The 11819-nt window shown below is 44.5% G+C and overlaps 1 protein-coding gene across 1 annotated transcript; it reads left to right on the top strand.

Annotated features, from left to right (window-relative positions):
* Nucleotides 1-3: 3 nt before the first annotated feature.
* Nucleotides 4-11138, top strand: LECT1 (leukocyte cell derived chemotaxin 1; the record flags this gene model as incomplete). Its single annotated transcript, XM_010194082.1, has 6 exons — nt 4-146; nt 2436-2576; nt 5042-5155; nt 7151-7304; nt 8360-8562; nt 10923-11138. Coding segments are annotated over 6 exons (971 nt in total), but the record flags the coding sequence as incomplete, so codon positions are not given.
* Between the last annotated feature and the right edge of the window lie 681 nt (nt 11139-11819).

Consider the following 11819-nt stretch of genomic DNA (forward strand, 5'->3'; position numbering starts at 1 on the left):
CGCAGGCGTACACGGCGGCGGCGCCTCCCGGGCCGGGGCGGCTGTTGAAGGCTGGGGCCGCGGTGCTGATCGCCGGAGCCCTCCTGCTCCTGGCCGGGGCCATCGGCGCCTTCTACTTCTGGAAAGCCACGGAGCGGCAGGGGGGGGCCCGGGCGGCACACGGTTTGGTTTTTTTCAGCTGTTTTCATGTAAAGAGAGGCACAGGCTGGAAACTTTTCTTGCGAGGTCGATAAAGAGGTCTCTTTCTTTTTTCTTTATTTTCTCCATGCTTAAAAAAAACCCAACCCAAGCCAAACCTAAAAGCCACAGCTATAATCATTATCTTCACTTGCTGTTTGGATGGAGCCTTCTGGAAGCACATTTCTTAATGAACATGAAACCTACCTTTGAGAGCACAGACCCTACATTGATTTCGGCTTGCAACTCCTCAGCAAACTCAAACCCCAACAAGTCCCCAGGGATTCACATCCTGGGCAAACTCCAGCCCCCAGGACAAAAAAAGCATTGAAATGTGTAAATTCCTTTTTCACATCATCTGCATTCTTGGTCCAGCTTCTACCTGGACGCTCAAATATGTAATGCTATATTTAATCCATTCAGAGGCACCATTATCTCACTCTGGTGGTTTGCAGGATTGTGCATACATGTAGGCATTTATGGTTTGCAGCCATGGAACAATTTTTAAAGCCATGTAACATCTATTATTTACATTTTCTGGGGTACATGAAGAATCACATATGCAAAGAACAAAATGGAGAAGCTGCTGATCAGTTTAAGAATCAAAATTCAAAGCATTTGAAAATGTCTTTCTGTTTACATAAGATTTGGGTTTAAAACTTAGTTTGAAACTTGATGGTGCCCATTTGAACGCAACTTGCTCCATAAGTGCAATTAGGATCTCTGAATTTACTTTGGAAGAAGTTTTGTACAGCCTCCAGCCCCGTGCCAGTCCCCATCAAGGAGAGCCTTGTGCAAATCCCAGCAGCCAGAGCAGAGGTCCCCCTGCGAGATGCACCCCTGCACATAGGGATAATTCAGATAATTCAGTTTTGCACCAAAAAGACAGGACATGCTGCTGACCTCCAGGACGTGCTGTGAGAGCCATCCACTGCTCTAAGGTTTTTGAAAAGGAAGACAGACCCAAAAAGTGCATAGGCAGGGAGGGGGAATGGTGCATACAGACCCCCTGACCAAGTAGGTGCATTTGCAGAGTACAGGACAAAGTTTCCCCTTTTTTGTTGCTCTCATCATCTAAATTCTGCTTTGCAAAAGGCACGTTCAGGGTTGTCATTACACTTCCAAGTTGAGCTCCAGGTGAAGAAACTGTGAAAGCTTTGAGTTATTTTCCTCAGAAAGCTACACTTGACCTGCAAAGGTTGAGAAAGCAATTGTAAAAATTATATTTAGGGTCATTCATTTAAAAAATATTATTTTTATTTTAAATCTTTAAATTCTCCCATAACTGACAGGGGCCAGGGTCTCAACTCTATCTCAGCCCCCAGCAGGGAGGAACACGTACACTGGTCTCATTTTCTGGACCACGTTCAACAGGAGTCCTAGACAGCAGAGAATATGGGGCTGTGTAACTGAGGAACCATAAATCTTTCACACCTCAAACTTTCCTGAGCGAAGGCGAGAGAAGAAGAAATTTGTCTCTAGCTGTCAGTGTAAATTTTTCATTAAAATGCTGTAAGGCTTTTTTAAGACCAAAAGTAAACTGCTTGTGCAGCACTTTTAGCAGAACTGCACAAGAAAATCACAAAAAACCCTCCACAGATTGCGGTCCTCTAGCAAATACAAACCATGCTGCAGCTTTCCTCATTGAAAATAGGATAAGAGTAAATACGCTGACAAGGAAAATACAGGTCTATACAACTTCATATCCAATTTAAACAAAGTTCAGATCCATTACAAGCCCAGAAACATGTTCATATTCAAGAGGAACTTTTTCCTGTCTCTCAGCAGAACATCCTAAGAGATAAATAGGGGTCAGTCCCCTTTGGAGTAGGATGTTCACTCCTGCTCTCCTTTAGGAATCACGCCAGTGTAAGAAGTGAGTCCTAAAACATGACCTAGAAGAAGGTTTTGAAATTAGACTAAGCCTGGATGTGGACTCACTCCACATTGTTTTTGAAGTAAAACTGAGTACTCCCTGAAGGAAGGACCTCAGGAGGTCAGAGTGGGTTGCTCAGGGCTTTATCCAGTCAGGCCTTGAAAACCTCCAAGGATGGAGACTGCACGACCTCTCTGGGCACCCTGCCCCAGTGGTGAAGTGCTGCAGCCGTGTGGTGGTGGTTGGAGGTTATCAAAAGCCTACAGCAATAGAAGTTAGGAGCTGAATAGAGATATGACAGCCAGATTGACCCATTGCCTGAAGTAGGAGGAAGGAAATAAGCAATTACTGACATGTGCTACTGCTCTTTTATTGATTCTAGGTGTACAATGTTCACTATACTATGAGCATTAATGGAAAAGTACAAGATGGATCGATGGAAATAGATGCTGGAAACAACTTAGAGACATTCAAAACAGGCAGTGGAAGTGAAGAGGCTGTTGAAGTTCATGATTTTCAGATTGTAAGTACCACCATCCCTCTCTTTCATGTAACATGCTCTGGCGCTGGACTCTAAGGATACCCTGCCCTGCCCCAACTTCTCTGCCCCAGCGGGTCTCAGGTTCCAGCCCTCAACTACCCACAAGCATCCTCGCTCTCCCAGCTTCCTTTCACAGTGAGCCAGGCAGTTTCCTCCAAAACTAAGTTTAAGTGCCTTTTAGGGATAAGCCGTGCCAGGTCCCACTCTGGGAAGCAGCATGGATTAGGCTGCATCAGGTTTGGCTCCATGTAACACTTCGCATTTCCAAACCACTGAACAGAGCTACAATGTGCATGATTTCATACAATTTGAACTGGAAAAACCACCTCTCCCTCCCCAAAACACCACTGTTTCAGGAGCATAGGGTCAACACATTGACCCAAGCAGGTGCCAAGGAGAAACAACTTCACAGTGCTGGACCCAGGCAGCTTGGTCTGCCTTGAGATCAAGGATGGGAGCTGCTTGCCATGGCTTGGTCTGGGTTCATCCCCAGGGGAGAGGAAGGAGGCATCTGGCATAGCTTATGCATCCATGCACCAAACACACAGTGCTGGGGCTGACAGCAAATGCATATGGGTACCCCAGCAACCTGGCTGTGGCTGCTGAGCACAGTGCCTGGACCAACAGATGCCAAATCTCAGCAAAGCTCAGCAGCTCGGATAGGGCGGTTCACTGAGCTGTACCACCACTGAGCTACTAAAGGCACATCTATGTGATGCTGCAGAAACCTCTTTACAGGGCTCAGAACCTGCAATTAACCTTCTCAGGTGTGAAACAGTCTACTTAACTTCAGAGCTAAGTCCTCTCTAAGTCAAAGCAGCACCTAAAATAAAGGTGCTGCTGCCAGGAAGACTTGCTGAGGGCTCCCGGAGCAGCCACCTTCCCCTTGCTGAATCTGGAAAGGTGAAGAAATTCAGCTCCTTGGCTTCTCAACAAGTACAAATCCATGCCAGGAGACCCAGGACCCCGACTTTCCTGACAGCTGTGGTACAGCTCTGTTAACATCACCATAGCAACATTATTAGCAGCTGAGTTACAGCACCCACAATAAGCTCCTCTCATTTGCCTTCACTCTTCCACATCTGCACAAAAGCACCAGCCCACCAGAGAGATGCTGAATCCACGTTGCCTCCTTGGGCGCTGCTGGTAAAGTACAGAAATCAGCTCCCAGCACCAACCAGGGATCGGTGCCTGCTTTTTGTAACAGAGGAATAGGCTCAGCAAGAGCAACGGGACGCTGCCAGTTTTGAGCCAGGAAGGCACATAAGGGAGAATGAAGTGCATCTCTTCAATTTCTAGTGACCAGGCATTGACATCAGCAGCTTTGGGTTGACTGGCACTGCTTGAACAATTGCACGGTCAGTGAAGACTTGGATTTGGCAATATTAGAATACTTTTAGCACACTCAGTGCACCACAGTCTCATTCCCTTGTGCTCCCATCCCTGCATTGCCACCCCCTTTCTCACTGCTTTAGAATTGGTAATTTTGTTTTGATGGATGCCTGTCCAACCATACAGGACTGGCAGGCACACAGGACGAGACTCAGGTGCCTCAGTACTGCCCATCTCAAGACACATGAGATGCCTATGGTATCCACGATGCCCATGAGAAGGGTTGTGAGGACACCTACGGCCCCCTGGCCTGGCAGCTAGAAGCTAAGCAGAAAACCAGCATAAGTCAAATGGCATGAGATCTTTATATTTAGGCAGTCAAATGCAGCTCACACAACCCTATGTAAACCATGTGGATTTTGCAGTCTGTAATGAGGTATCTAAATTTGTAACAAAACAGAGAACTCTTTTGTGGGTACTCAAAACCAGAAAATACAGATAAGGTCACACTGCCCAAATGTTGGTGCCCAAGGTGCTGGCAGATACGACCCTGGACTTGCAGGAGTCTCCCAGCCCCCTGGAGCTGCTGGGACACCCTTCTCTTGCTGACAACTACACATCCGTGGTTCAGGCAACTGCATTTCACCCTCATTGGCCAGATGAAGGAAGTCCCACACACAGATTTCAGCACCCAATTTCCTGTCACAAGTTTCCCCTTGCTGTCACAGCCACTTTTGTCTATAAATTGGACCAAGCTGCCCCCATATTTCTGTAAGTCTGTGTCGTAAGGGTACTGCACCACCAGCTAACACAGTTTTGAGGCTGCCTACGTGAGGTGCCAAGTTACAGTTCAAATCGTGTCAACTAATTCCTTAACAGAGCTACTTCAAGTAGCCTACAGCTCGCATGGAGGCACTTATATAAAACACCCCCATCCTTCAGAAACCGAGTGAAAACTTCCAGAGCCATTTGACCAAAATTGTAAAGCTAACCTGACGAGGGAAGAGTGTTTTATTGCATCTGGTTTTAAATAAGATTTAACCTTCAGCAGAGCTCAAGTGCTTTCTTGGGGAGCTGGAGGGCTGCACACAACCCCCTGCCTTCTGCTTTTGCAGGGCATAACTGGAATCCGCTTTGCTGAAGGAGAAAAGTGTTACATCAAAGCTCAGCCAAAAGCTCACGTCCCCGAAGTTGACGCTATGACTAAAGCGAGCCTCTCATCTGAGCTGGTAAGGAGAAATATTTATTTTTTTTAACAAATCTTTGTACAGAGAGGGTCTTAAGGCAATACTTAAATGCCAATAAAAACAACATTTGAAAACCACTGTGGATAGCAGTCGGGTTGCTGAGGGTAGGATAGTCGAGGGTTCATTGACTGACTGCAAGGAGGCCCTGAAAGGTAAAAAAAAGCAAGACTGGTGTCAGAGGTGTCACTGAGTCCAGGGGCATCGCGAGAGGCTGCAGAGACCGGGCAGTGGGGGAAGCTTTAGACCAAAGTCTAGCAGATCCATAGGAAGGTCTCTCTATATCCAGTCAGGAAGGCAACAGTGATGTTACAAAGTCCACTGAAGTTGGTGGGATTTTCCCCATTATGGGGAAAAGATCTTGCCCACATTCCAGGCAGAGGCCTAGATCTTTCCCACTTTGCCTTATTTTAAAGGCAAGGTGGGCTTCTTGACTTCATTAGCAGGGCTGCCTAAAGTCAAGGTTTCAATTTTTCATCTTTTTGTAAGAATAATGTCACAGTCCTGAAGACATTATCCTAAACCAGTCAAAAAGCTATTTCTAATCTTCTGCCTAGCTACAGGAAACATCTTTTCTTGTCCTCTCTTCTGCGGATCTTCCCCAAAGATGCATCACCAACAACCGCTGCAATAAATCATACACACTGAGGCCAAAACAAGCACCTGATTTAGTGCTACCATTGGGATATTAGCCTTTCCCTGTCGATCAACTTTCCAGGTTAGATGTACAACAGGAATGGCAAAGCCGTATTTATTTTTCTAGAGTAAATCCCCTTCCTGATACGCATTAATTTAGAAGAAAATGTGTATATGTATGGTATGTGTATACCATTTTCTTGCAACACATATCATAACCAACACTGCCAATAAAAGCTGTTGATGGAAATAAGCTGTTACAGATACCCAAACTCTGCCTGCTCACAAGTCAGGATCATCTCAAACAGAAACAAAGGATATTTTTATTTCTGAAAACTAGATTCAGATATTTCTAATGCTGATAAAAGCTTAAATGGGAGAATATAAATAAAGAGCACTTCTCACTAGACAGATTGGATAGCAAACTTAAATGACTTGAGACCTACAAAAGAAATCAATAAACACATTAAAGGAACAGCAACTTGACAGAATAAATTGATCCAGTCAGTTATATAACAAGTTTTGATGACTTTTATGGAAGCAATTTAGAATTTTAACTTTGAAATCATACTGGTTTTCATGATTCGCAAGTTGGTTTTCTTTTAATATTTCACTGTTGCTATAAAATACTTACACATTTTATGTAAAATAATACTTTGAACTAACAACTTTAAAGAATCAATCACTGGCATTTTCCTACGTTACTTTGAAGATATGAACCAAAAACCTGCAGGGTACACTTCAAAAAGGCAGGCTCCTTTAACTCACACTTCAAGCTGTTGGTCAATTGAATTGCTTTTACCAAAGGAGACCTTTAATCAGACCGATCACGTTGACTTAAAACTGGGAGCTGGAGCAGTTCTCAAGCTATAATCCTCTCCAAAACTTTTGAACAATCTCGCTTCCCCCCCCCCATTGTAAATAGTTATCTCTTGGAAGTGCATCAACTGAGAATGGGGCATGATAAAAGATTAGAGTGTTGTTTTTAGCTGGCGTATTTCACTGCTGCTCTGCTCAAGGTGGTAAATCTTCACAGTTTCTATCACCTGAAAATCTGGTGCTTTAGCCATCTCTGACATCTAGTCCTTGTATGTAGGGGAAGAGCCTTCCAAGGGCAAGATCTTAGCCCCAGCAAAGCTGACAATAGTTCTGCCATTCATGTCAGTGGTGGCAACTTTTACTCGGGCTTTGGCTCAGCACAATCAGCTCACATTCATGAAATACGAGGATGCTTGGTATTAGCTGCAGCGGATGATTATACAGTTTGATGCTCAAGAATTAACAGCAAGCAGGCACACAACTGTTCACTGAGCTAGCAAAGGATTTATGCTCTTGACTTTGCAGGAAGATGAAATCATGCCTGTGAGATTTGACGAAAACTCCCTTATCTGGGTGGCTGCAGATGAGCCTATCAAGCATAACAGCTTCCTAAGCCCCAAAATTTTAGAGCTTTGTGGGGATCTTCCAATTTTCTGGCTGCGACCAACATATCCCAAAGGTAACACTTCTTGTATTTGAAAAGTATGTTATCCCTCCATTCGTCTAAACACCTTCCCCAAATCAGGTCTGTCACAGACACTTGCACATTTGGGAAACCACACTTACCTAGGCATTTGGTCTTCCATGCCTGTATTTCCTCAATTTATACAGCCCACATGGGTGACTTACTACAAGATGAAGCACTGCTAGAGGCCAGCCTCCTTCTACAGAAGAACAAGTTAATAGCTTAAACTAGCCCCAAAATGTTTAGGCACCTGACAGCAGGTAGCAGGAACACCATACCTGTCCAAGAGTTAGGGAACCAGCAAGCTCCTGATCTGGGACCACAGCCTGTCCTATTTCCCACTCTACTTCTACAGAGGATTTCACTGGAGTGGAGGGACAAGATCCTTTAGCCAGGTAACTGTCAGGTTAAGTTTATGAGGTCCTGGGGGCAGTCTCAGGACTGAAGTACTCACATCACCCACAGCCAAGCTTAGCAAAGGTGTTCAGGAGTCACCAGGGAGATGGCAACTTCTCCAGGTAACTTCCAGCTCTGGGAGGAGAAAAGGCTTTCAAAGATTTACTTCTCCTTGGCCCAGTTAATACCAGAACACTCAAAGAAGGAAAAAAAAAGTAATTTTAGAGCATCTGTGGATCCAACCTGCCAATATTTTCCACTTTTCTCAAGAGTTTTCATATCCTACTGGGCAAAAGAGCAGTATCAAAGCTGCCCAGAAGCTGTTTCCACCAGGCTCACCAGCTGGCCTCACTAGTGCTGGCAACTGCTGCCGAGTTAACATCAGTGAACATTTTGCCTCAAGGGGAAGAAGAGAGGAAAAAAAGAGGCCGTCTCACACCCCTTTGGAGCAACATTGGCTGCAGATACAACACAGGAAGGCAGGCAGCTCCCATGGGGATGCTCATCAAGTTTGTCACCACACAGTTTCATCTTTAGTTCTGTCCTCACCCCTTTTTAATATTTAAAACCAATCACCGAAACCTTAGATAATGTGTGGATAAATACGAGGGCACACTGAAGATGGTGTTATCTTCCTGTGATTATTTCTTCAGATAACCAAAGGAGAGAAATGAAGAGAAACAAACGCCAATCAGAATCCAACTTTGATACAGAAGACTTGGAAGCTGCTGCTGAAGAAGTAAACACCAGGTCACCCACCCCTCAGCTGACTCAAGAGCTTGGTGGCCAACTGAATGAAACCAGGCCAATGGGACAAGAAGCCGATCAAACACTTAATCCAGACAACCCCTATAATGTAAGTATGTGCACTGTGATCTTTCAGAGCCTGAGACTCTTGTAGACAGGTAATACTGGTGATGTGGGGTTTGGTTTTTGTTTTGCTTGGTGGTTTTGTTTGTTTTAAATTTGCACAGTCTTTGCCTGTTTAGCTTTTCTCCAAAATTACAGATTTGTAAAAAAATTTAAGAAAAGTCTTCCCTCATCCTCTTCTCCCTCCCTCTCCTCAGTTTTCATTAGACTTCAGTCTGAAACAAGCACAAGTGCTTGAGGTGCCAAGCTGATGCGAAGTTGCTTTTCAGGGTTCAGGTCCATATAGAAGCAGCACCAGAGAGATCCAACAAGGACAGCACCACCTGAAAACAAAGCAAACCAGCTCTTGATCAGACAGCTGATCCCCATCATTTACTGACAATGTAAAAAGAAAGTCCAGTAGCTAGAAACATACTTTGCACTCAAATAGAAATTAGTATCTGCTACAGAGGAAAGCAATAGCAGTGTCTGGTTGCAAAGAGATTAGGCTTAGGCCAAATAAATCTCTTTTCTCAGCCTCTTCTCTATCAGAGTAAATTGCCCTAGTCTAGCAAGCAATTCACAGAGGAGGACCTGTTTAGAGACAGCAACAGCAGGTGAAGGATGAGCATCGCAAAATTTGTTCTCACTCTCCGAGATGAAACAGCCCACAGAAAGAGCACAGGAGCCACCCCGCTGTGTCCCAACACCTTTGCCACGCTGCAGGAAAACTGACTGTACAGCAGGCACCTTCCAGTCTACTGCACCAGCGCCAGACAATTTATACCCACCATTTGGTGCAGATTAATACAACACTGTCACAAGATAAATGCCTCCTGCTCTGGAAGTAAGTCCCAGCTTTGACTTGACATTTATGCAACAGCAGGAGATCATTACACTGTGACAGCATTCTGCCCAGTTGACATCCTTTAATTAAACTTAATCACTCTGAATAAAGTGGATCTAAATTGACTCTCTCACAGGGTCAGTAAAACAGCGGCAGTTCTGGAATCTAACTTCTCCTTACAGCTACTAGCACCACCATGTCCACAGGGTCCGAGCTGCTCTGTCGGGCAGCGGCAGAACAGCAGCCGCAGGTCCCTTCTTCCAGTCAGAGGGCCCCTGGGCCACACGGAGAATGTCCCATCAGATACAGTCACCAGACTTCCCCAGCCTGCAGGGCGGGATTCACCTTCACTAACAGACACTGCGTAGATGCCAACATCCGAGCTTGCTTTAGGGACAGACTCATTCAATTCAAAAGCAGCACCAATTACAGTGCAGGTCTTTCCTGCAGGATTAAATGAATCCTCCCTACAACTGTTTCTCTTCACCCTGGGTCTGGACGATGAGCTCAGGTGTAGAAGGTCACACTGCAGGCATATGAATCCAAGGAAGAGGAATCGTGCCCAAAGAAACCACAAAGTTGGAAATGGGTTACTGGGGGTCCAAACACCACTAAGACATCACTAGTATCTTGTACAAGCCCAGACAAGAGATGGCACTGTTCTGCGCCTCACCTTTTTAGTATGCTGCTGGTTTTCTGAATGAAAAATGCCCAGGTAAAAGGCTAAGCGTTACTCTGGCATTTGCTCTTTGCGGCTGCTTTTCTTGAAATAACACCAATTGGAAAAGAACAAATTAACTTCAAAAGGCAGAATATCCAGGCTATTTTTCTCCTTAGAAAGGAGGAATTTTGAAGGGTGAAGGCAGTAGTAAGCGCCTGCTTTTACATTTTAGGCATGCCTTGCTCCATGTAACTTTTCACTGTCAGATACAGACCAGGCATAATTCTCACTGTCCACAATGCACCTAAGTGTGGCAGAGGGGGACAGGAAGCAGAATAAAAGATAAGGTAGAATATTCAAAAATCTGCAAGGTGATAGCTTACTGAATGGTTTCCTGGGAAATCTATAAAAAGCATTAAAATACAAAAATTAAAACATTAAACACATTAAAAACACATTTAACATTAAAAACACAGCATACACTTCAGACACTGTAATCTACATAAAAGACCCCGAAAAGATTTCAAGAGTTATCTATCACTTCATAAAACTTGGGCTTTTACTGCTGCTGGATCTTTTGCAAGGACTGCAGAAGAAAAATAATGAAGTTAGAGCTCCCTGTTGCTTTCTTCCATTTTACACGGGTGATTGCATTAATTCCACACTTCTACCAAACAGAGCAAAACTAAAGAAAAAAAATTAAAGGAAGACGCATGGATCAGTCAGTGGGAGTTCTGTTAACTTCAACAGGACCAAGACTTCAGTTTTTATCCTTTGAAGGGGTAAGAGGAGCATCGGTATATTCTACATTCTCTGAGAACGAGGGCACCAGGATGACATTTAATATTTTACATTTCAGCAGCTGGAAGGTGAAGGGATGGCTTTTGACCCCATGCTGGATCACCTCGGTGTGTGCTGCATCGAGTGCAGGCGAAGCTACACTCAGTGCCAGAGAATCTGCGAGCCCCTCATGGGCTACCACCCATGGCCTTACAACTACCAGGGCTGTCGCACCGCCTGCAGAATCATCATGCCCTGCAGCTGGTGGGTCGCTCGCATCATGGGTGTTGTGTGAGAAAAAGTAATCAGAGCCTTGACAAAATAAGCAGGAACACAATGACAACAAAGTGGTAAAAAGGTGACAACCAAAGCAGTAGTACCAATTGTGGCCTTTAAATCAAAGTGAGAGTTACTGCACCAAAAGCAAGGTCAGATATTCTAACTGTAAATAAAAACCTTAAGTTAATATTCCATTAGCTTTATAAATGACAAGGGTATACTAGCACTTACTGAATTCAAAAACTAAGACATCCTCCCCAAAAAAGACAATATTAAACTTTGCTCACAAACTGGTTTAGCAGTCCAGAAGCTTGCTCATAAATCCAAATGCAGCCTTTCATAACAAAACCCTCTCTCTGAGCTAGATGTGAAAATTTACGTCCAATTAGGCAACTAGCTCAACTTGTACACTTGGGAGTACCTTTCATCCATGTTGCTTACTTAAATAAATCACAAGTTAAGTTGCTCCCCGTTGCTACTCATACTGAGCTGCCAGGTCATTATGAATGGTTATAAACCAATTACAGCATACCTTTCCCACAAAGCTGCTCCGGGGGACACGGGAAAGCACACATTGTGCTAAATCGGAAACAAACAGCAGGAAAAGGGGCTGTGGAAGGAAATCTAAACCCTTCGCACATCCCAACATCAAAGATGCCTCAGCATCAAGAATCCTGTATCCATGATACCATTGCAG

This window comes from Mesitornis unicolor, unplaced genomic scaffold (assembly GCF_000695765.1).
Source record: "Mesitornis unicolor isolate BGI_N332 unplaced genomic scaffold, ASM69576v1 scaffold36621, whole genome shotgun sequence".
NCBI classification, from domain to species: Eukaryota; Metazoa; Chordata; class Aves; order Mesitornithiformes; family Mesitornithidae; genus Mesitornis; species Mesitornis unicolor.